Raw genomic sequence first — 25,613 nt, forward strand, 5'->3', positions numbered from 1 at the left:
TCATCAGACGCTGTTGCGTTTCTGTTTCATCTGAACATGTCTTGCTCAAATTTAAAAAAATGGTCATATTAGCTTAACAGCTTTTATTTTCACATTTTATAGCTGCAAACAACCCTCTTTGCAGTGCAAAAATACCAGTCATACACCATTGCGTTGATAAATGAAACTCACATTCTCCTCTTTAGAAGCACATACAACACTGGTCAGGAGACTCAAGTGCATAAAATAACCCATGCATTAGCTGTTGTTACAGATTATCATTATTGAAATGTTGTAAGAAATACACAAGAGTGAAGACTTCGTTTGTTCAGGGAATTATTGACAGTAATTGAAAACAACCCTATCATACAGTTCATAAAAAGGAATGAAGCTGAACTGAATATAGTCTAATGCATCAAGCAAAAGTAACAAATGTAAAAGACCAAGACATTTCTGGCAGATTAATAATTTTAAAAAAAAAAGGCGCTGTGCAGTAAATTGGCTTCATCTAACTACAATATTATTTAATTGTTGGGCAAACTATGCATACATGTGGTAGAGATGCAATACAGTGACAGCAAATACATTTGGATTACATTTTCACACAAACACAGTTGGTCACTCTTTCTTTGATTCTTCTTGTTCCTGTTTTACTTCCTCATATGTGGCCTCCTCCTCCTTTTCCTCTCCTTCATCTGTTTTTGCATTTGGGACCCACAGTCCTGAATCTATGCATCTTTTCATGTGAATCTTTGCCTCCTGTAAAAATGAATACATATTTCAGCACTTTCCCACATAGTCTAAAAACAAGCATCGTAATTAACATTAACATACAATATCCAGAATGTCAAAAATAATAAATTAACAGATTAAATACACGTAATGTTTTTTTACTCCAAAAATGTAAACTGAATTTGTACCAATACTGTCTCTAGATGGTTTAGGAGTAACTTACTGTGGGGTCCATTTTGCTTATTACATCTTGTAACATCTGGATATCCTTCTCGTCAAAGCATTTCTGCATTTCCTGTTAATAAAAGCGTGCTTTGTTTTTAATCACCTTCAAAAATAAAAAAATAAAAAATGAAAACCTGGCATCTAAAAAACAAAAACTTACAGATGGAAGAGATTCATAAACTTCAACAGGATCTAGTCCGCCTGGCCCCAGTCGTTTTTGTCTCTCCTCTTCTTCATACTCTTTCATTGCCTTTTCAATGCGAATCTTTGCCCTACCACGAACACGCTCCTTAAAGGACTCTAGCTCATCATTGAAAGCATCTTGGTACTGCTGGTCTGCTGTCTAAAGACAAAAACAAAAGGTCCAATCTTGTTTTCTTCATTTTGTTATGTACAGTATATCTCTGCAATTAAACTCAACAATACAATACAATCAACTCAAAATTTAGTCCACATTATATTGTTCTGGAAAATCTTTGTTGCAATTTATGTGGAATGTTAGAATACCTTAATTTTAGCAAAAAACTGTCGGAAGCAACCACGAGGATCCACCTTTAGACTCTTGGCCAGTTCTAAAATGAACTGCATAACAATGGTCTGATGGGCAACCTGTTCCATTAGGGCATGTTTCTTAAAAAGCAGACAATCAATTACTTAAAATCAACATATTATAATAACCAAATCAAAGTCATGATTTTATTTTGCAGTATTTACCTCCTCAACTTCAAGGTCAATGCACATAATAACTAAGTAGTTTGCGGTTTCTTCACACACTAGATGTGGATTATCAGACAGATATTTTTGACTGTCGTCCCAACGTCGCAACATGCCTATAAAAAACATACATTATTTTAAGTATGAAGTTTTTACTGGTTTATTTTGAGGGCAAGAACTTAAATTTACCAAAATGCTTAATCTGCTTTTCATATTTCTCAACAAAGGTTTTGTGTTTTTGCTCCTTCTCCTCTTCAGTTTCTTCTCTTTCAGGTTTGACATTTACGATGCTCTGAATAACACAAAGATTCTTCATATATTTGCATACCAATTTTTACAAGCTACATTTATGGCTAAATGTACACAATGAAAACGTATGCAACAAAACATAGACTTTTCCTATTATTCTTATTGGCTCACCTTACTGAAACCATCTTTGCTGAGCGTATCAACATTCCAGGGCATCTTTTTCTCTTCTCGATTATAGTCATCTATTTTTTTCTCCCAATCTCGCTCCTCCTTTTTAAGTTTCTTCTCCTCAGCCTGGACTTTGTTGAGCTCTGCTTTTGCATCATCTGTTGTTGACAAACTCAGCTCTTTTAATTTCTTCTGTGTATCTGCAAGCTTGCGTCGACAATCACTGAGGCTTTTATTTAATTCTTCACCCTTCTTTTGAAATTCTTCCATTCGCTCAACACGTGCCTGTTGTAAACATTGAAATAATGACATTTTGTAGTATACACCATTGGCCAAACAATGCAAAAAAATTTTTAAAAAGAACGAATGTACAATTGAGGTGTAAGGAAATCCCAAGTAAAGCGTAGAAGACAAATGGGTAGTGGAAACTTAAAAATAAACAATTTATTTGGCTCTATAACAATGAAAAGCTCTGTCATAGCTAAAATAGCAAAAGAAAATTACATTTGTTTTACTGCGGTACCTACCTGGGCGACTAAGGGATAACACAGACACAGTAAAGAATACCAATAAGCAACTGAATGGTATGTGCATCTCTCTAATATTTGTATTACTTATTCTATGTACTGTGAACTTAAACGTTCATCATGAACATCACAACAACAAAACTGGATCAGTGCTTTAGCTACAACTAGGAAGTGACAAAGTCCCGTTGTCACTAATTAATACCAGTGTAACATCTGAAAATTATAAAAGCACTTACCTGATGTCTCCATCTGAACAGGCTCGGAGTGTCGATATTTGGGTGGGTATCGTCTTCATCGTCGGACACCTCAATGTGGTCCCAAACACTGTAATCTATTCTGGACATTGTGCCAGGACGATCCTAACGCCAGGAATATTAGCCTGTGATTTACCTAAAATAAGTTTCTGTGGCTAATCAAAGTCGTGAATCCACAAACCTTATAGAAGCAAAAGCACTGTTTAAAAATCGCTATGTGGGTATATTCCTGCTGTTGCTGATAATATACTGGAAAAAACTTTGATAAACCCAGCGAGCATGAGCTAGCTAGAGAGAGCTACAGGATTCTAGAAAGAATCGCTGCACGTTTCCGCTGACGTCATTGCGTAACATGTACGTCAAGTGGCAGAGAACGTTTATGAAGTAAACTAACCATATCATAAATATGTTTAGTCTGAAACACAAATGTTATTATTATTATTTTTATAAATATTGAATTGGCGAATGCATGCCATAAGGACAAATTTGACAGCCTGTGTTGACAGGTATTGCGAAAGATGAAATAATAAATAACGTTTTTATGTATGAATGAAGATTGATAGCGACTGACTACATTGGACGTATGATCAAAATGAAAGACAATAAAATACATTTTTTATTAATAAGTAATGCTGTGTGTGGTTAGGATTACTGACAAATCGACAAATGGCATGGCAAATCAACTGCACTGAATAACCTCCACCAAGACCAACAGTCCCTCTGAAGAATCACGGATTATTTTTACTCTCCGTGGGCGCGGAACTCTTGAAACCCGAGCAGCAAATGGAGTTTGCCGCGTGGGTTTCGCAACAGCGGCGCATCTCCCTGATGACATCTTCACACATGATCTCCAGGTATTTATTTGCTGTAAAGGACAAAGAGAATCAGTTGTAACTTGCATAAGTGAACCTTTGCTTAATGCCACTGTAACACCACTAGTGTCAATACCTTGTAAACACTTTTGAATTGCACATGCTTGTTTTTGACATGGATCCTTCTGTCGGGGCATATTATCTGAAAAGGACAACTCATTCATATTTTAAAAATGAGCAATCAAATATAACGCAAATTATATTATGCTACACTTACCTGTGTTTGGAAATAATTGCTGGCATTAGGAAAATGTACAAGAGCACAAAAACTACAAAAAGGTCATTAGTTGAAGCTAGCTGTCATGCTAGCTGTGTAATGTTTTTGTCACGTGACTTTATAGATACCCATGAAATTTTCTGCAAGTGCAACAGCGACATCTTGTGGTTAAAAGCTGCATTTGTCGAGAGAAATACGTAGAAGAAAAAAACAGCATTATATATAACATTTATTTATAAAGATATGAAACTGAAGCAATACATATTTACACATTTCAAAGCTAAAGCAGAAATTCAATGTACACTGGCCTATATTTGTATGCCCTATTTCATTATTAAATTTGACATGAGGAATGTTCATATGTAGTGAATACAAATTGTATACTCAAGAAAAGGCCACAGTTCATATGTGTTAATTTATAAACATAGTATTAATGTGTTTTTTCTAATTCAGTTGGATAACAACCTAATACATAAATAGTCTCAGATTTGCTATTACAACAGCAAAAATAAAATCCTCTTTGATTAAAAAGGAAATAAGGAATGAAAAATTGTTGCAAATGTTGTCATCATATTCCATGTTGTTGCTTGCTTTAAACACCTAAAGTAAAGTGCACACACACACACAAACATATATTAGTTAGTTAATTAATTATGTGTATATGATCACCATACAGGGTTTAGCTTCTTCAAACCTTTGGTCTTTGCTTTAACCATGAAATTCTTGCTCCTTTTCCCCAGTGAGTTTGATGCAGTACATATGTAGGGTCCAGGCACAAGTGTGGATGACATAAGAACAGCTTCATCCCCAGTCTGTTGCATGACAGAGGGTGACTGCCAGGAGTACACAGGTGAGGGGTGCCCCAAAGCAGTGCAGTTTAAGGCCATTTCAGCACCAGATATTAGCTCTACCACTTCTGTTTCAGACCCAATGAAAGTTGGTGGAACTGGACAGTAATAAAAAATGTTAAATTAGTTCATGCATAGTGTAGAGCTATAGCATTTATACAGTTTTAATGGTGATTATAAATACTGCTCTAATTAGTGATAGCGTTATTGAAAAGGGTAATGAATTGAACTTTTGTATGAATGGTATGAGTTCCCATTTTGCTGTACAAAACCTAGTCAAGTCAGTCCTTTATTTACAGTGGCTGTTAAACTTGAATAGCAAAATATTACTCACGGTCACAGTTATAAAATATGAACCAAAATGTAATAACTCACACTGGACAGAGACATTGAGTGAATCAGATGTCACACTTGGAAGAGGCTGTGGTCCCTCTGGTCCCAGTTCCAGCTCAGCCACACACCTGTAGCTGGCACCATTTTCAGCTCTGGATGGAAAGATCTCGAGGATAGAAGACACTTGGACTGGTGAAGAAGATGTAAGGTCCGAAAAGGAGTGGTTATGGACCATTGTATCTCCTCTGTACCATTTTAGGGTGAGATACTGAACAGGGGCAATGTTTTGCACCTCACAGAGCAGCTGGTATTTCTTTGCCTCCACCATGGGCCCAGTGTGGTCCACAGGCCGAATACTGACGCTATCAGGGGTCTCTGTGCAAATAACACATGAAAGTGAAGCTCTTAAGCACAGTCAAAAGAATACATCAACTTCAACCAAGCATGAAATTTATAGTCTGCATATGAAGAATTCATTTGTACAAATTGAAAAGTACACTTCTTAATTTGGTCATTGTATAGTATGGATTTCAAATGGCATATTTATTGCAATGAAAGTAGTTTCCCAGAGTGATCTGTAGAGTGTAATAACAGCAGCGAATTTCAGTTTTTGCCAATTAAAATATATTAAACTATTGAAACGAATGATACATTTCTATTGGTCATGTCTCACTAATATAATATGCAATTAGATGATGAAAATACAGTACAAGTCTATGTAAAAAAGTAGTATAAAGTGTATATGTGTAGCCCCAGAAGTGCACTATGAACATTGTTTTATTACAAGATTTGTTAAGAAGAAGCTGACTTACTGTACAATACAAGGTTCAGTTTCTCCTCACATTGCCTTGGTGCAGTGTGAAACACTCCATAACAAATTGGTTCCTCGATCCAGTCAATAAGGCTGTCCACTTTCCACTGCACAGACTGCTCCTGCTGAGTGTGTGAGGGGCCAATGGCCGACTCCCATCCCAGGACACGCACTGGCCGAGTGGCTTCACAGCTGACGGACACAGCCTCCCCAAAGCCCACCACCACCCGGGGGGGCTTTAGACTCAGTGAGCACCCATCACCTGAAACTAAAGACATCCAGCAGCCACAGAGGTGGGGAGAAATCAGTTGCATGCACTAAGCTACATTTACTTTATTTGGAATAAAGTGTCAGTTTTGTAATACTATACCATTCTACATACCATTTCGGGTAGTTTTTTCTGAACTCTTTTCTGAAGGAACAGTATTCTTACTTGACAAAATGCTATATTCAGTGATTATACAAAGTGGGTAAGTCTATCACTGATAAGCTTTACATTGACATTATTGTATAATTTTTTTCAACATTTAGTTTTATAAATCATGTTACATCTATGCATACTGCTTGAGTAGTATCTTGAGTAGTTCTCATTATTATTTGAGTGATTTTATATAATATTTCTTCACTCCTACACTATCTGTGTGTGCATTAAAAGCAGATTGATTATGTAACTTACTCCAAAGGACAAATGAGGTTTGATTAAACATTTCTAAATGGCCTGTATAATTGTTTAATTGCACCTGTGTATAAGTGGGCAATAGGCATCTTAGTCACATCTGACGATGTCTGTTGTAAAGTTAATAAACAATTTTAGCCAACAGATATGTTTAGTTGTAATGGATGTGGTTCGCAATTGTTGTAGCAAGTACAGAGCAAGATCAATATATAGCCAATACAACAAAACATAGCTATTAGTGCAGAAAACCATGCATTTGTAAGTGTGCTAAGTTAATTAGATATTTGACATAGCACAGAACATTTAATAAACTTCAAGAAGAATGATTATTTGTGTGAACTTACCTGAGTGAAACATGCAAAACAAAAGAAATCTAATCAGAATGCAGTTATCCATCGTATTATTTTATAGCTGTAGATAAAAAGACAAAGTAGTCAGTTCCGGCCTGAGCAAGCTTGGTAACTCTGCAGGGAACTATGTTGGGACAAAAGGGCCCCCTTCATCCCAGATGACTTTGGGGGTGGGGGGTTGGAGTAAAAGAGGGGAATGCAGCAGGTGGCAGGCCTTTGCAAAAAAAAGACATTTCCTTTAAAACAGAATCCATAAAGACTGAACATTTTGGTTTTCAATTCCATACACCGAGTGGCTCAAATCTTTGCAATGCAATGAGTAATCAGATGCTTATGATATTAATTACAAAGGGCACAGCTGGGAATGTGAACTAGCCCAAAATAGTATATAAGCTCTTAACATTGAATATGATTTACTTTTATCAGTTTCCATTTTAAAAAGAACAAAGTTTGGCATCAATACTAAAATTTAAACTCCATGAGAAACTTGAGCAATGTCACTGTGGTTGCCATAGCAGCACGGTCAGAGCATACACAAACAGAGTTCTGGCAGGACCTCTTGTGGGAATGACAGGGGCTAACATAAGGAACACGCTTTTAGAAATGGCCCATTTGAATTGGCAGTTCCCCTTTACATTTACCGTGCTCTCAGCTCATTAGTATGGCAGACCTGGCCCTGTATATGTAAGCCAGTGCTTTGAGATGACATAATGTGGCAAGAAAACGACAAAAAGACACTTAGAAGGCTTTAACCAAATCAGTTTTCTGAATCAGGAAGTTACAAATATAAAGCTCTTTATTCATGATTTTTATATAACACACAAATCATTCCAGTATAAAAGCAACACAGGTTTTATCCTCATTATGCCTATATGTAGAATACCCAGTGTACTATGCACTGATGTAAACATGTTTAAGAGGCTCACACATACACAGTAAGGACATTGAAACAGCAGACACAAAGGCAAGCGCAATTATCAGTGCAATAAGTAGTGAATGTTAATGTCCAAACTCAAGCATATGTACCTCATACACTATTACCAAATATCACTATACAGTTAATACCGGTTAGTGTTTGTAGTGTGTGTGTAGTGTAGTGTATGAAGACTGATAAAACTAAGACATTCCTGAGCTGCATGTGGTGAAAAGCACCATGAGCACATTATAGTTTTCGGTAGTGTATCATAGTCGTGTAGTTAGGGTTATGGTTACTTAATCATAAAATAGGATAATGCATAAAATAAAATAGGAAGTGCAAATCGGATTCTCGATTCAAGGTGTTAGCAGTATCAATTGTCATTGCTTTGAATGATATAAATACAGTACATCTGATGAAACGCATTCATTAAGTAGTACTTTAAAGGCAGCTGATAACATCACACATGCAAAATGCTAGCTTGCATTACAAAGGACCTCACCCAGTAAACATGCAGAACAAAACATGTCTTGTAAGAAAAAACTATCATTCATTCATTTGGTAAAAAGAAAAAAAACTAAAACTCATATTGGTTGCGAGACCTGTCCTTTGCTGTAGCCGCCTTTGTTGAGTGAAAAAGTCCCATCTCTAGTCACAATAAATGGTCCACTGATTAGGAACAAGAAACCCAGGACTGCCAGGACTCCAACTACGGCTGCTAGCACTGTGTAGTCCCCTGTGGGAAATGGCAGTTTAGTGTCACTGTGCATCAAAAGACTTTTTCTGTCTGTAATACACTGCACATGCCAAAATCACAATGAACACAAAAAATATAGCCACTAATATTCCAGCAGTGGTTCCGGGAGCACTTCCTGATGAAGAACAGTATAAAAAAGCATTAAACAATCAACAATGCATATCAAGGGGAAAAATGGGACAATTATCTTACTTGGAGCATTTGTGAGGACAAACTGCTTGATGCTGGAGCCTTGGGAATTGGATGCAGTACAGTTGTAAGTTCCTGGGAAGGGCCCCAGGAGGTCCAAAATAGGTTGACTCCTCACCTGCTGTTCAGTGGGCTCAGGGACCTGCCAGAGGTAAGTAGGTGTGGGGTGTCCCTGGGCTGTGCAATCCAATGTTATTTTACCATTAGTTGGCACTTCAACCATCTCCACTTTGGGTTCTTTAAAGAAGGGTTGATCTGAAATTAATAAAAACAGTATATACATGTTTTAATTTCCCATTAGGTTATATGTGCATTGTACTATATGTACGTATTATACTTTGTAATTTTTCTGGTGGTGGTTCTTCTACCTGTTGATATGGATATGTTACTGCTTTGCCTAGAGTCTTCTACAGGACGGCATTAAATGTCAGTCTAATGGTAACTTAAATGTTGTTAATTAAAGATGGTTATATTGCTCAAAAATATCCAGAAAAACATTCTTCTACAAATCTAATAAGTTGGCCCTGTGGCATCACCTGCTTGTCACCATGACAATCTACATGTTAAATGCTTAACTGTGAAACATTCAGGAAAAGCAAAATGCATCCAAATCTCCATCTCCATGGAGACCAGGAAGTAGTGGACACTGTACCAGAAGAGTTAAACAATGCACTTTTAAATCACTTACACAGTACTTGAAGATCCAGTGGATCTGATCTAGATGGCATTATATATGGCCCTGTTGGTCGAAAGTCAAACTTGGCTTCGCACATTACTTTCTTTCCATGATTTTCTTTGTCTGCTGTTATTTTGAGGAAAGATGCCTCGGTCTTTGGTGAGCGCATGACAGCAGAAGAAAGCTGCTCCTTCTGAATCCTGGTATCCCCTATATACCATGCTACAGACACAGAAGCCACAGGCGCAACATTGGATACATTACACTGCAGCTCATACTCTTTGTGCTCCTCCATGAGTAGGTTTTCAGGCACTATAAAGACTCTGTCAGGGTTTTCTGCAAAAACAAAACACAACACACAAACTTTTAAGTGTTTCATAAAATATGTGAGTAAATACTGTTAAATTGACTATTTTCATAGATCCAAATGAAGTGATAACACATTACTGGGTAAAGAAAAAGCTCATTGCATAAGCAGAACTTGAAAATGAAATGATTTCTTGAATGAGGTGGCCATGCTTGTTTGATCTTGAAAACTAATCAGGGTTTGGGCGTGGTAGAAGTTGAATGTGTCTGGAAAAGCGCTATGAAAGACTAATGCTTTATTATAATTACAAACATTATCATAAACATAAAACTAATTGAGACAAAGCAAAACACAAATGATATACACATTCTAAAAATACATAAATAAACAAATTAGGCAATTAGGGGAAAATAACTAAAATAACAAAACTAGAGTATGCACAATCAGATCAGTTCCCCTTGTTCGTATTGTTGATACGAACATGGTATTTTAATAAATGTTCACATGGTAATACTATTAGTAGTATATTGGTACTATTATAGATTTGGTCCTTGAACTTGTTATAATAAATACATTCTAATGATCATCAGCCCTAAGTTGAACCAAACTAACCTATAACTCACAATATTTCAACAAAAAGTCCAGTTTTAACAATATGCATTATAGCTGCTACCATCTGCATGAAATAGTTTTGATGTCATCTGAAAGCCATCACCAAAATATCAGAAGTAACTTACTGTAAACTGTGATTGGTAAGTTTTCGATGCATTGTGTACCGTTTTTTAAATTTATAAAGCACTGAGACTCCATATCCCATCTTTTTACTTCCTCGATCTTTAATTGGACATGAGGAGCGTATGTGAGTCCAACTCCTTTGTAGTTTGACTCCCAGCCCATTCCTTCGACTTCATTTGTAGTTGAGTTGCAGTTGACTGTAAACGCGCCTCCATACTCCACCACTACTGTGGATGGGGTAATTTCAAAAGGACACTTGTCAGATTGTCCTGGGGAAAAATGCAAAGGAAGATGATCAGCCCTCCAAGAAAATCATAACATCATTAGAAGACTGTTTTTCAATGACTCAGCGGCGTTCAATTCTACATAGGTGTAAACTGGCGACGCTTTTGTTTCGTTCTAACTTTTTCTGCAGGCCTAATAACGGAATCATACAATGGGCGTAGGCTGACAAGTATACGCTACATGAAGTCAACATCAACATAACAAATAGTCAAGTAACACCAAGGTAATCACATGATTTACCTACCTGTGAATAAAAGGAAAAAGCTACACACGACGAACAACACGGTTTTGGCCATTTTAGCTACAAAAGTAACTAAAGTACCGCGGCTCCGATGTCCAAAATCAGGAATAGGAGACACTGCTGAGTCGCTTTCATTTGCTTAGAAAGTCCCGAAAGTAAAAGTAGCTGCGATGCCTTCACGTGCCGTAAGAATGGTAGGCCATTTAATATCCTGCTCTGAGGTAAACAGTATCATGCCTTGACCTTTGTAAGAGGTTGCAAGGGAGGCGGAGTCACGGAGAGACGTTGCAGAAATGTGCATTGCGTGGAGTACAAATGCAATTAATGCATATAACTTATATACGGTAAGTAATAGCTTGACGAGTTGAGGTTTTCGTTTTACCACGGAACAGGAACGCAGCATAAGCTAGTAAAACCTGCTGCCTTTGTTTTGATAATGAGTCATCCTATTTATCCTACTATGACTAGTAGTGATCTGCCTTCTGCTTGTCTTCAATGCTTTGTTTGGAATGTTCTACGGTGTATATGTATTCTCCTACAGATTACAGATTACATACCCCAAAATGTATGTTTGTAAAATGTTGTTTGTAGCGGAATCCATTAAATGACTTAAGGTGAGTAATGTAATCTGAATACTTTGGATTACTTGATTTACTGTAGAGAAGCAAAGACGAGGAAATCTTCACAAACGATGTTTTGTCTGTTAAAAGAAAATGAAAAGTTCAGACTTTACTTAACCGTATTAAAAATATTACTGATAGAAGACGAGGAAACACGTCCGCACAGCATGGTTTAGTCCTGTTAAATCCTGTTTTAGACCTGGTTTAGTCTTAGTTTAGTCCTGGTTTAGACCTGGTTTTACAACTGGTTTAGACCTGGTTTAGTCTTAGTTTAGTCCTGGTTTAGACCTGGTTTTAGTCCTGTTAGTCCTGGTTTTAGACCAGGTTTAGACCTGGTTTGGACCTGGGTTTAGACCTGGTTTTAGACCTGGTTTAAGGGTCCATTTTAACAAAGTAACTGTAATCCAATTACCTCTCATTGAAACAGTAACTGTAACTGAATACAGTTACTCATAATTTGTACTCTGATTACGTAACTCCGATACATGTAATCTGTTACTCCCCAACACTGCCTATGAACGGTATTAACACAAAACCATATCAGTTTATAATAAATTGTAATAATAAATTGTAAATTAATAAAAAAAAATCTCGCTTTAATATAAACATGTATTTACAATCTAAAATATTTATTTACAACATTAACACACATTTTCTGCATGTTACTCCAGTTTTTTCAATCCTTTGCAGTCCTTTTGTCTCTTTCATCTCACTATTACCATTTAATATAAATAATAAATAAATACTTTACATTATTCATAGTATAAAAACAAATTAGAAAAAAAAAGAAATATACAATCAAAAGTTGATTAACACAAAAGTGTGGTAAGACAAAGGGACTTGACAATAGAAAAAGTGCACTTTGACTAAACAAGGGTTACAATACAATGTGCTCAATGGAAAAAACAATACAAAACACACAACACAAAATACTATAAGTGAGATCTTTCACACATTCACTTTCACAGAATAACACGGAAAAAAACCCCACTTAAATATGACTAAAAATACAGTAGTTTTTGATTAAGATCTTGTTTCAAACACAGCATTATTCATGTTCTGGCTTTTAAAATGTTAAGGTTATGAATGCCTTCATGGGAGAAAAAACATTAAAGTCAGAATTTTGTGACAGATAGTATAGTAACAATCATCTTATTACCCTGTGCCTGAAATATTCTCTGTCATCCATGGTAGTTTTAAGATGTTGAAATCAAGACTTTGATCCTGGTAAACATTGGCATACAATAAATGTTAAAATGTAGCTTGCAACAGAGCATGATTTGCCTGACAACTATGCCCAATTTCCTGTTGTGCTATATTTTTACTATTCAGTGAGCTGGTAAAATGCAGTAGTTAAAAAGTTGTTTAAAAAAAACATTATTTCAAATAAACGATACAGTGCAAAAGCCCAAGTTGGTGGGTAAGGCAGGTCTCTACCAAAGTCCTCATTGTGCAATGATACAGATGTCAGACCAAGGGGATCTTGTCTTTCCACTGTGCCATAAGGCAGTTAAAGCCGATATAACATAAAATGAAAGAAATTATTGTTATTTTGGTATGTAATGTTAACAGAATTATCTCAGGGATCTACACTAAATGTAACCTACAAAGTTTGGTACTGGCACTTGGTTTTCATTTTAATTTGCACTGTGTTAAATCATTTCCATTGTACTATGTGATGTTTGAAAAATGGAAGAAATTGTTCTAAGGCAGTTCGATTTGGGTGGTCAGCTTCAGTCTTCAAAAATAACACACTAATAAAATGCTATAGTTTGGTCATTGGCAATGGCAGATCCCATCCATTGTTAGCTACGTTACCATTGTGGGCACTAAGTTTAGGATTTTTTAAATTGTAGCGCCGCATCTTGGTGTTCTTGTAGTATATGGAGTAGATGAAGACAAAGATAATGGAGATGATCACTACAGTGACTGCTACAAATCCAGCTATCAGTGGCAGGTAGTCCACTGTAAGAGAAAACATGAGACATTAATACAGTTGAAATCTGAATATAAATTAGTTTCTTTAAAAGGTGCACTGTAACTTTTCTGGTGGGTTTGTGCTTGCATTGACTGGAATATTCCACAGTATAACATGTTTGGAGTTTGAAGCTTGGAGGTGTCATCTGCTTGTCTCCATGGAGCTAAATAAGTTAAATGGCATAGTGTGGAACATTCCAGACAAAACAATAACATCAACAAAAAGCAGATGACAGGCCCCCACCAAAAATTTTACATACTGTGCAATTTTTCTGGTGAACGGTATGTTACCCACTTGTCTCCATGGAGATATTATTGCTCAGCCTGTAATGTTAGAGTATGTATATTAAACATATACATCTAGTATTTATTAATTACAGGTGTTTCTATTGCTCAAAATCACAATAACTCCTTAGGAGTTATTGTGCCGTCCTCACTTGGGCCCACCACCCGCAGGAGGATCCATATGGGGCCGGTGCAGAGAGATCTGGGCAGCAGTCGACGGCGGGGGCCTCGGCGACCGGATCTCCGGACATGGAGACTAGCTCTGGGGACATGGAATGTCACCTCGCTGGGGGGTAAGGAGCCTGAGCTTGTGCGGGAGGTTGAGCGTTACCGACTAGATATAGTCGGCCTCACCTCCACGCACAGTTTGGGCTCTGGAACCCAACTCCTTGAGAGGGGCTGGACTCTCCATTTCTCTGGCGTTGGCCGCGGGGAGCGGCGGCGGGCTGGTGTGGGCCTGCTCATTGCCCCACAGCTCAGTCGCTGTGTGTTGGAGTTCATCCCGGTGAACGAGAGGGTCGCGTCCCTGCGCCTTCGGGTCGGGGACAGGTCTCTCACTGTGGTGTCGGCCTACGGGCCGAACAGCAGTGCAGAGTACCCGGCCTTCTTGGAGTCCTTGGGAGGGGTACTAGACAGTGCACCGACCGGGGACTCCGTTGTTCTCCTGGGGGACTTCAACGGCCACGTGGGCAACGACAGTGACACTTGGAGAGGGGTGATTGGGAGGAACGGCCTCCCCGATCTGAACCCGAGTGGTGTTTTGTTATTGGACTTCTGTGCTAGTCACAGTTTGTCCATAACGAACACCATGTTCGAGCACAAGGGTGTCCATAAGTGCACGTGGCACCAGGACACCCTAGGCCGGAGGTCGATGATCGACTTTGTCGTCGTGTCATCTGATCTCCGGCCGCGTGTCTTGGACACTCGGGTGAAGAGAGGGGCTGAGCTGTCAACTGATCACCACCTGGTCGTGAGTTGGGTTCGCTGGCGGAGGAGGAAGCCGGAAAGACCTGGCAGGCCCAAGCGTGTAGTGAGGGTCTGTTGGGAACGTCTGGCGGAGCCCTCTGTCAGAGGGACCTTCAACTCGCACCTCCGGGAGGACTTCTCCCGGATTCCGGGGGAGGCTGGAGATATGGAGTCCGAGTGGGCTTCATTCTCGGCCTCTATTGTCAATGCAGCTGCTCGGAGCTGTGGGCGTAAGGTCTGTGGTGCCTGTCGCGGCGGCAACCCCAGAACCCGGTGGTGGACACCGGAAGTAAGGGATGCTGTCAAGCTGAAGAAGGAGTCCTATCGGGCCTTGCTGGCTCGGGGGACTCCTGAGGCAGCTGACAGGTACCGGCGGGCCAAGCGTGCTGCAGCCCGTGTGGTCGCGGAGGCAAAAACTCGGAGCTGGGAGGAGTTCGGGGAGGCCATGGAGAAGGACTATCGGACGGCCTCAAAGAGATTCTGGCAAACCGTCCGGCGCCTCAGGAGGGGGAAGCAGTTCTTCACCAACACTGTTTACAGTGCGGGGGGAGAGCTGTTGACCTCGACTGGGGACGTTGTCCGGCGGTGGAAGGAATACTTTGAGGATCTCCTCAATCCCACCGTCACGTCCTCCGAGGAGGAGGCCGAGGCTGGGGACTCGGAGGCGGACTCATTAATCACCCTGGCCGAAGTCACTGAGGTGGTTGGCAAGCTCCTTGGTGGCAAGGCTCCGGGGTTGGATGAGATCCGTCCTGAGTACCTGAAGTCTCTGGATGTTGTGGGGCTGTCTTGGCTGACACGCCTCTTCAACATCGCGTGGCGGTCGGGGACAGTACCTCTGGACTGGCAAACCGGCGTGGTGGTCCCTCTGTATAAGAAGGGGGACCGGAGGGTGTGTTCCAACTATAGGGGGATCACACTTCTCAGCCTTCCCGGTAAGGTCTATGCCAGGGTACTGGAGAGGAGAATCCGGCCGATAGTCGAACCTCGGATTCAGGAGGAGCAGTGTGGTTTTCGTCCTGGCCGTGGAACACTGGACCAGCTCTACACTCTCCATAGGGTGCTCGAGGGTTCATGGGAGTTTGCCCAACCAGTCCACATGTGTTTTGTGGATCTGGAGAAGGCATTCGACCGTGTCCCTCGTGGTGTCCTGTGGGGGGTGCTCTGGGAGTATGGGGTCCGGGGCCCTTTGCTAAGGGCTGTCCGGTCCCTGTATGACCGGAGCAGGAGCTGTGTTCGCATTGCCGGCAGTAAGTCAGACCTGTTCCCGGTGCATGTTGGACTCCGCCAGGGCTGCCCTTTGTCACCGGTTCTGTTCATTGTATTTATGGACAGAATTTCTAGGCGCAGTCAGGGGCCGGAGGGGGTCCGGTTTGGGGACCACAGGATTTCATCTCTGCTGTTTGCGGACGATGTTGTCCTGTTGGCTTCATCGAACCAGGACCTGCAATGTGCACTGGGGCGGTTTGCAGCCGAGTGTGAAGCGGCTGGGATGAAGATCAGCTCTTCCAAGTCCGAGGCCATGGTTCTCGACCGGAAAAAGGTGGCTTGCCCTCTCCGGGTGGGTGGGGAGTCTTTGCCTCAAGTGGAGGAGTTCAAGTATCTCGGGGTCTTGTTCACGAGTGAGGGAAGGACGGAACGTGAGATTGACAGGCGGATCGGTGCAGCTTCGGCAGTGATGCGGTCGCTGTATCGGACCGTTGTGGTGAAGAGGGAGCTGAGTCGAAAGGCGAAGCTCTCGATTTACCGGTCAGTCTTCGTTCCTACTCTCACCTATGGTCATGAGCTCTGGGTAGTGACCGAAAGGACGAGATCGCAGATACAAGCGCTCGAAATGAGTTTCCTCCGCAGGGTGGCTGGGCGCTCCCTTAGAGATAGGGTGAGGAGCTCAGTCACACGGGAGGAGCTCGGAGTAGAGCCGCTGCTCCTCCACGTCGAGAGGAGCCAGTTGAGGTGGCTCGGGCATCTGTTCCGGATGCCTCCTGGGCGCCTCCCTCGGGAGGTGTTCCGGGCATGTCCCGCCGGGAGGAGGCCCCGGGGAAGACCCAGGACACGCTGGAGGGACTATGTCTCTCGGCTGGCCTGGGAACGCCTCGGGGTCCCCCCGGAGGAGCTGGAGGACGTGTCTGGGGTGAAGGAAGTCTGGGAGTCCCTGCTTAGGCTGCTCCCCCCGCGACCCGGCCCCGGATAAGCGGACGAAAATGGATGGATGGATGGATGGATCCTTCTGTGAATAGGGGTGACTCTCCACAGATCTGAACTGTAATGTAGCTTAGTGCTGTAACCTGATTGTCTCCCTCGTGACAGATAGGTTTAATGTATATTGTGGAACATTCTAGACACAGCAATTATATTTTCATGGAGAAAAGCACACACAGACACACATATACACAAAATGTAATAATGAAGTTGTACCAACCTTTTTCAATTACTTCAACTAGATGAGTGGCAAATCCATAAGTATTCTTTGCTTTGCACACGTATTTTCCCTTTTTGGTCACAGAGATGAGACCACCGGTCTGGTTGGGTGATAGATCTACATCAGCAGTCCATGTGATTTCTGGACGTGGGTTTCCATCAGCTTCACATTTTAGGTCTTCAGCATAACCACTAAACACTGGGACAATGTGTGAAAGCTTCGTAGTGTTAATGCTGGGCTTATCTGTGAGAAATATCAATATTAACAGTATAGAAAAGATGAAGGAAGAATGCTGCAATTACAGTATCTAGTGGCGAGTATGGATGTAACAATATCCAAATCTTTTCACGTTATGATACAATATTTGTTGCAATATTGTGTGAAAGTGTAGAAATACTAGTTTTTCCATTTAAAATGCCTGAATGAGTAATTTCTGTTAAATTCCAAAGGATAAACTATTCAGGTTAAAAATATGTTTTAGAAAACAGTGATTTCTTTATGTTGGTTGCACTGAAACTGCAAAGAATCATGGTCTGTATAGTTGTTTTTTTTTAGCAACACCCATAACAAACCAATGCATTTAGGCAAAGACGATTGTGATATAATATAATGTGACAATCCACAATTAGCTTGTATGTACAAAATCACAATATTTTGGCTATTGTTACACCCCTGGTAGTGAGTAGTGGAAGTTCTTACAGTGGACAGTGGCAATGAGCGGTTTGGACACTGGTAAAGGTATGTCTTCTTGTATTCCAGGTAATTTCAAAACAGCGCCACATGAGAACTCCACTCCATTTTGTGTTCTGTTTCCAGTGATGTTTGTTTTAAACCACATCTGCACACTCTCCTTGGTCTCGTCAATATTACAATTGTTGGCGCAGATGACATGAACTAGAGAAAAACAGAAATATAAAATACCTTGAATTTAGTACAGAAATTCACAATTAATCATACGTAGACATCATATGATAGATCGCATGGTCTTATTTGAGAGCAAATGCCTTGCTGCCACATTGTCACTGATGGATTAATATGAATGTAAAGACGTATAGTTATATTTCTAATTACTAGACTTTTGTTTTTGTTTTGTATTCCCACACCTAAAACATCTCAGGCTGGTCAAAAATAATAAAAAATAAATATTTCAGGGGTACATGATGACGTGTCAAAATGGGGTAATGATTTCACTAAAGACTACAGTCTTTAAATACCTCCATTTGGTGGTGTGAAGGATTCATTCCCTTTAAACCAGTTCACCATAACGCTCTTTGCAGGAGCAACACTTGTGACTTCACAAACCAGAGTATAGAGCTCTTTCTCCATTACTATGGCATTGCCTCCTTCAATCCTGATGGAAACATTGTCCGGTTTTTCTAGAGAAAAATTATGCACACAGTTAAAAGTTGTCCTAGCAAGAAACAGAGTCACAACAATGTCAAACATACTGTAAAGAATGAAGTCTAGTTTTTTCCTGCATGTTCCTATTCCATTAAATGTCCCTTCACAAACAGGGCTTGCAGTCCAGTTACGTGTATCAGCGACCCATTCTTTACTGCTGGTATTATTTCCACCCTTTTCCAGCCAGTAGATTTCGTTGCTGTTTGTAGGTGAAATAGTTCTGCATGTAGCACTCTTTCTCTCGCTGTTATATTCCAACACCATCCTCTCCGGCTTTATTTGAAGAGGACATTCTTTCTTGACACCTGCAGGACATGATGTCATTCAAATTACTGCGCTAAACAACTTTATCTTATAACAACAACTATGTCCTAGTCAGAAGTTTACAGGAAAGGGCTCATGGCTCAGGAAGGATACCCCACCCCATACAATCACTGAAAGCATTATACTTGCCATCCACCACTGTTTTGGCTAAGTGACTTTGTAACTTTATAATAATACCACAAATAAAAGGTTAAATAAATATCCAGCTAAAGCTTACACACAAGATACTACACGCATACGCTCCCATTCAAAATCAGTCCATGGACACGACACTTGAACGCACCGTTGTTTAAAATATCTTTCTTATCACTCAGCACAAAAGGCCAGACACATTTCATTCTTGCTCAAGCAAACATAAACCATCCAAAACTACATAAAGGTATAATCCAAACAGTAAGTAGACTTTCATTTGGCACATCTTACCTAATGTCGCGTTAAAAAGCGTCGGCAGCATAAAAGTTAACCAAAACATCTGAACGCGTAAAAAGTCGTAAAAATCCATTTAGCAACAGAACACTAAATTAATAGTCAAGTATTATTATAGCCTCCTGATAAGTTGAAACGCCGCGGTCCTACAAGTAAAGAAAAGTACTAGAAAATACTTCAAAATTTTCGGAAATTTCAGCCCCGTCTGAATAGCGGGAACCAGGGAGAGAGTTACAGAGAGCGAAAGGAAACGACCCGCCTCCACGAATGACGTGCAAGACGCCAAAGTGTACAGCTGGCTGCCAAATATCCACTCATGTTGGCAATACGGTAATGAACTATTATAGGCCTGCATGACCATGCTGACTGACCTGATAGCTAACTTGGGATACTTTTAAATATTAGTTTTTTTTCACAGAAAGAAAATAAATAAAGTCTAATCTCTTATAGGTCTAAATCTCAGAAACAAAAAAAGTCATTATTTCTATTATGCATGCAATTTATTTAACATTACAGCACCTTTTAAGACCCAAAGCCCTAGTTAAGATTGACCATAGAATTGTGCGTGAAGTGTCTTGCCAAAGGACACAATGGCAGTTTCCACTGGAGCCACTACTGTCCCTAGTTGTTATAAATGGAGTTTATGTAATTGCATAGGTTATCTTTACCTTTCACGGTGAGACTTGCTTTTTTAGACACATTTCCATACTCATTTGATGCAAGGCAAGTGTAGTTGCCTATGTTGAAAGTTGTGGCATTTTGAATCTCCAAAATCGACACCCCATCAAAATTTCTCTCTGCGACATTTGAAATATTGTAATAAATCCAGGAGTACTTTGGTCTTGGGTTTCCTCTGGCATAGCACTTCAGATATACAGAAGAACCTAAAGTAAAACTTGAGCCTTCTAGCTCAAAAATCTGTGATGGGGGATCTGAAAACAACACATTATGGTTGAAATAGCAGAAATCAAAATAAATAAAATAGTAATAAATAGGTAGTAACTTACAATAAACAATGACCTCAAATGTTTGCGTGGCATTTTCATTTTCTGTTGAGGCAACAAGTGTGTAATTTCCTGCATCTGTTCTTGTTATAGTTTCTAAATGCACCTCTTCTCCATCTTGGTATAAAGCAACTTTAGGTAAAGGATAGCCTCTAACTGTGCAATTGAGAATAATAGTGGTATGCTCAACCACAGTAAAATAGCGTGGACAACTCAGTTCAGGTCCATCTATGGCAAATAAGACAAGAAGTGAAATTAATAGATTAAATTTGTATCTGGACTTTAACAAACGTATGTAAAATAGTATTTACTTACATGATACACCAACACTGATGGTGACATAAAGTCCTGACATACTGGCAACGTAAGTGCCAGCATCCTCCCTCATTAGGGGTTTTCTTGAGTTTATCTGCTGTCCATTTTTAAACCACATGACATGAGGGGTGGGGTTTCCACGTACAGGGCATTTATTATCCAGTGTCTCACCTTCTGCTATTGTCACGTGACCAGAACAATCCATTTCTGGACCAACTACAAAAACAAAAAACAAACAGATGTAGGTTATATAAAGTGTAAGGTTGCATAAATCTTTCAAACATTTTAAATGACAAAATTGTACTTACATGTGACATTTATTTTGAATATTTGTGATGATACATTGATATATGGTCCTTCTGGCCTGAGATCCAAATGAGCTTCACATCTGATCTCTGCTCTGTTGACATGTCTGGTTGGTCTAAAATATAGCTTATAGGAGGAGTTGCTGAATGTCTCACTGTTTTTGTACCACACCACTGATCGATTTGCAGCAGGATATACATCATGTACATCACATATCAGGTAATAGTCCTCCCCTTCTTTCATGATACCATCACTGCTATTGGAGGTGATTTGGATTGTTTCTGGGTAACCTGAACAACAAAAAATTTATATTACTGAACAAATTAAAAAGAGATGTGCAAAGTTGTCTTTGTAAGTAGCCTAGACCTATGTGTTATTTCAACACACGTTTGTATACTTTAAACTGGTGCACAGACAGACAGACAGACAGACAGGTAGATAGATAGATAGATAGCTATCATGTTGAGCAATACTTAAAGTTAATCTAATTTACATACCGTACAGAACAATGTCAGCAGTTTTTCCGCACTGTTCCTGAGACACTGGGTTGATGAAGCACATAGCCTTCGTGTTTGGGTTTGTGGTTCCCACACTCCATGTCAAATGGTTGACCATCATCATTGCTATGCCATCTTGTGGTGATTCCCACCCCATCCCCTCATGCTCTTCATCTGCTGTACAGTTGATGGATACCGGGTCTCCATTTTTCGCTATGACCCTAGATGGATTCAATGTTATGGGACAGTTGGGATCTACAAAACAAAAGGAATATAAATACATACTTCCCAGCAACATCTCAAACTAAGTAACAATACTGATGACCAAAAATGACTTCATAGTGAGCAGAGCAGTTTTTTTCCGTGTAATTTTTTTCCGTTTCTCTTAAAGGTGCACAATATAAATTCTCTAATCAAGGATCCACCATTCTTGCACCTTGAGATATTACTGCACTGACTGCAATGTTTCACAATACAGACTATGGCATTAACTTATCTTGCTTTGTACAGTGTTGTTGCTGATGTTTTTGCTTAAATAGGCCTACTTTAAGAAGCGTTAATTCTGGTGAGTTGCTCCACAGATCTGACCTAACTTCTTAGTTATAATTCTATTGGGTAAAAAAATATCGCTAACTTCGGATGCATAGCTAGCTATTTATTAAAAAAAATAAAAATAAAAAAATAAAAAACGCGAAAATCTGTGTGTTGGCAAAAGTTAGACACTAGCGGGCGTAGTTTGTATAGTCTATGCAATGATATAAAGTGGGCCAGTTTCAAATACCAGAAGAAATGAGGGTATTTTCCCCATCTTTTTACGGAAACTTAAGCAAAACACAGTTTTGAATGTTTAACAGAAGTTGTCTTGTTGTTCTAAGAGTGACAAATTTCTAATATTTTATTAACATAATCTCACGTGATGCTACTCTTTCCTGGTTAGAAGCCACTAGCGCACCTAATGCCAAAGCGACCTGCCACTACTTCACTAATAAACATTTTCATCACATAACATATCCTATGGCCTATAAACACATCATGTCGTTAAAATAGATAAACAAATAAATAGTTTACTTAATAACATAGATTTTATATTGTTCATGCAGATAATAGAGTAGTAGAGTAGAGTAGAGCAGTAATAGAACTAACCTGCCACACTGAGAAGAAATCCAATGAAAAGTTGCACAAACAAGATTGTGTTGGTCATTTGCCTTGTTTTCTCCAAGCTCTATAACAATGTCTCCCTTTGTGTGTTCCAGATTGCGTCCCGATACTGAGCTGCCTTGGTCCGCTGTAAAACGGTGAACGACAGAAAAAGAGAGAGGGGAGTGAGAGATTAGCCTGCCAACGCACTCCGCGCACTGACCCTGTTCACTTGGAGAGATACTGTATTTCTGACTAAGCAATCATGAGATGGCTTTCTGTAAGTTCCCATTTTCACAAATTTTTCTCTCATGTCACCCTGAAATACTTCTCTTCCTTTAATTCAATAAAGTCCCCATTATCCCGTTGTGGCGGAACTGGTGGGGCAATATCATGTCACGTTATTATCCTGGAACATACCATTTCTGAACTTTATTATATCCGGTCTCTAGTCTTCTTTTTCTTTTTTAAATATTAAGATATCATAAATAAGGGGTGTCCAAACTTTTTTCATCAAGGGCCACATCTCTAAACACAGATGAAGCAGAGGGCTGATCAAGGGCCGTAGACTGGTGCTCAGTACAGTGAATAATTGAAATATGTGCATGTTTAACACCTTAGAATGAGCCATCAGTCTTTATTCACCCTAAATTCCTAAAACCACACATTAAATCTTCAATATTGGCTTTATCAAAGTAGATTTTCAAAAAAACTTGCAGTAAAAAGATAATTTTTAATTGATGCAAGGTAATTTGGGCCACATCACCTGGAAGCCTGAGGGCCAAGAAAAAATTGTCCGAGGGCCGCATTTGGCCCACGGGCCATAGTATGGACATGCCTGCCATAAATAGACCACTTCCACGGGTCTAGATTCTGATTCACACCCACACTTTATTTAGATGCAGCTCTCAACTCATTCTTTTCTGAACACTTTTTAGTCCTCATCCTTTTTTATTGGATAATTTACATATAATATACAAATATACCTCAGTTTGTAACGTTTTAGAATAAGCAGTACACATGCCTGTACTTTTGGGTGTTCACTGACCCTTGGAATTTCCAATGTGCTTTCCAATGCCAGTATCCTGTTTTTAATAGATTCAGGTTGCATAAGTAAAGGATTTACCATTTACAAAACACACATTATAAAGTCATTATATTTCTGATACATGCAGCGTTATATGATTCTTCCTGGCCATCATGTGACTCACAAAATAAAAAGACAACAATGCGCCAACAGAGAAAGTAAGACAGCTGAGAATAAACAGCTGCACGCAGCAAGTTGTCTCGGGGTCAGGGGTCATCTGAGTAGTTTATTAGATGGGAGCACGGGGGAGGTAAAAAGATATGTAACAAGGGAGGTCTTTAAAGACAAACAGGGAGTTTTAGCAGAGAAAACAAGCATTAAGATTCCAGTCATGTTGCTGTTTCACTCCCTATTGAAACACCTAAAAGAACTGAATGCATTATACTCAGGAAAGACATTATAATAGGAAATACATTGTCAGTCTAGCCAACAGATTTGATTGTTATAGATCCCTTCTGTTAATTGTTACTACCAGTAACAAGCCAACAAGTTTTTATGTAGTCTTTCTAACTAACCAATTTTTCCTTCCAACAATGTCAGAGAAACTGAAACTGAAATAAGTTTAAAAAGAGCTTGAGTGTGTTTCACTCTCTATTCCTTTATTTTAACATTCAAGCAGTCCTTCCTGTAAATGACAAGATGCTCAAAGTACTGTGTACAGTTTAATACAGTTTAGAAATGATTGCTACAATATAGTGAATAAATGCTGCCTATTTTGATTTGTGTTTGTTGGCTTTTGTCTTGTCTGACTAATGTAGCAAACTCTGCTATAACTGACATTTGGTCAAAAATAATATACCCATATGGTATGTTATAATGTAGGTTTTATACTATACTGTGGAATATTATAGCCAAAGGAACATTTTCATGGAGAGGAGTAGGATTAAAGGGTTGTAAAAAAAAAAAATCCAAAATGAAAATGAAAGAAATCAGATAAAAAGTTTAGTTGTATTTTTTTTTTAATGAGCATTCCCATTTACTACTATAATGAAAGTGAAAGGGCTGAAAACAGGCATATCTCACATTTCCTCTGAGTTAATTCCCAGTGGTGTTTGTACACCACACTTTGTGCCTCTGTGAAAAACAGGGGGCCAGTGGATGATTATTGCAAGCAAGCAAGTACAAAGTATCAAAAAACAAACATTCCTGGAATTAACTGATGATGCGCCTCTTGACTTTGACTGATGGATCAACCTTGAACTCTAAGATTACAAGATACATCATCCTTCACATACAGATGGTATTTCCCATGGATTTAATATTTAACCATTTGAAAATACAGAGAACTTAGACTCAGTAACAATATCAGTGTTGTTCACTTACTTACCAAGGCAGTAGTGTAATGTGATCATGGAAAATGCAGGGGGTTTCACAATGCCCCCTCTGTTTGCTTATTCTTTGTTTCTGATCTGGCATTTGTAAGCCATTTTCTATTTTTCTGTCTATCTTAAGTGATAAATGATCCCTCTTTCAAAGTGGCTGCTGTGTTTTAACATGTATGAAATTGTAGATACTGTACCTCTAGTCCAAAAACGTAAATGCAATTTATCATGTGACTATCCTGCTGACTAAGTGAACTCTTATCCTGTTTTTGCTAATAGTTCATAGGAAGACTGGCTCAAATATGGGGCCAATCTCCCATATTTAGAGGTGGAATGTAACAAAGTCCAAGTAGTAAAATATTGTACTTAAGTAAAAAATGTAGGTGTCTGTACTTCACTTAAGTAGATTTTTTAAAAGTAAATAAGTTTTTACAATTACTTCATTGTTATTGTACAAAAGTTATCC

The 25,613-nt window shown here is 39.4% G+C and overlaps 4 protein-coding genes across 4 annotated transcripts; all 4 read right to left on the bottom strand.

The window, feature by feature from the left end:
- Positions 1–68: 68 nt before the first annotated feature.
- On the bottom strand, positions 69–3,180 carry LOC110167855 (cell division cycle 37, HSP90 cochaperone). Its single transcript, XM_020933252.2, has 8 exons — positions 2,831–3,180; positions 2,071–2,352; positions 1,840–1,942; positions 1,651–1,766; positions 1,444–1,566; positions 1,097–1,279; positions 935–1,006; positions 69–738 (listed from the first exon to the last, which is right to left on the bottom strand). The coding sequence occupies exons 1-8, from the start codon at positions 2,936–2,938 to the stop codon at positions 598–600; spliced, it is 1,128 nt and encodes a 375-aa protein (XP_020788911.1). The 5' UTR covers positions 2,939–3,180; the 3' UTR covers positions 69–597.
- A 261-nt stretch (positions 3,181–3,441) lies between these two features.
- Positions 3,442–4,077, bottom strand: cmc4 (C-x(9)-C motif containing 4 homolog (S. cerevisiae)). The gene is made up of 3 exons (XM_020935334.2): positions 3,938–4,077; positions 3,797–3,862; positions 3,442–3,713 (listed from the first exon to the last, which is right to left on the bottom strand). The coding sequence occupies exons 2-3, from the start codon at positions 3,855–3,857 to the stop codon at positions 3,577–3,579; spliced, it is 198 nt and encodes a 65-aa protein (XP_020790993.1). The 5' UTR covers positions 3,858–3,862; positions 3,938–4,077; the 3' UTR covers positions 3,442–3,576.
- A 97-nt stretch (positions 4,078–4,174) lies between these two features.
- On the bottom strand, positions 4,175–11,280 carry LOC110168740 (hemicentin-2). The gene is made up of 9 exons (XM_055152724.1): positions 11,065–11,280; positions 10,538–10,804; positions 9,506–9,829; positions 8,821–9,072; positions 8,459–8,607; positions 5,931–6,246; positions 5,161–5,493; positions 4,632–4,883; positions 4,175–4,537 (listed from the first exon to the last, which is right to left on the bottom strand). The coding sequence occupies exons 1-9, from the start codon at positions 11,114–11,116 to the stop codon at positions 4,530–4,532; spliced, it is 1,953 nt and encodes a 650-aa protein (XP_055008699.1). The 5' UTR covers positions 11,117–11,280; the 3' UTR covers positions 4,175–4,529.
- Positions 11,281–12,276: 996 nt separating this feature from the next.
- Positions 12,277–22,949, bottom strand: LOC110168986 (hemicentin-2-like). Its single transcript, XM_020934486.2, has 11 exons — positions 22,745–22,949; positions 21,602–21,856; positions 21,107–21,394; positions 20,799–21,014; positions 20,487–20,711; positions 20,148–20,411; positions 18,777–19,034; positions 18,543–18,704; positions 18,028–18,222; positions 17,329–17,571; positions 12,277–13,646 (listed from the first exon to the last, which is right to left on the bottom strand). The coding sequence occupies exons 1-11, from the start codon at positions 22,800–22,802 to the stop codon at positions 13,447–13,449; spliced, it is 2,364 nt and encodes a 787-aa protein (XP_020790145.1). The 5' UTR covers positions 22,803–22,949; the 3' UTR covers positions 12,277–13,446.
- Positions 22,950–25,613: the final 2,664 nt, after the last annotated feature.

The sequence above is a fragment of the Boleophthalmus pectinirostris genome, unplaced genomic scaffold (genome assembly GCF_026225935.1).
Source record: "Boleophthalmus pectinirostris isolate CB_2022bp ecotype Guang Dong unplaced genomic scaffold, ASM2622593v1 HiC_scaffold_17, whole genome shotgun sequence".
Lineage (NCBI taxonomy): Eukaryota > Metazoa > Chordata > Actinopteri > Gobiiformes > Gobiidae > Boleophthalmus > Boleophthalmus pectinirostris.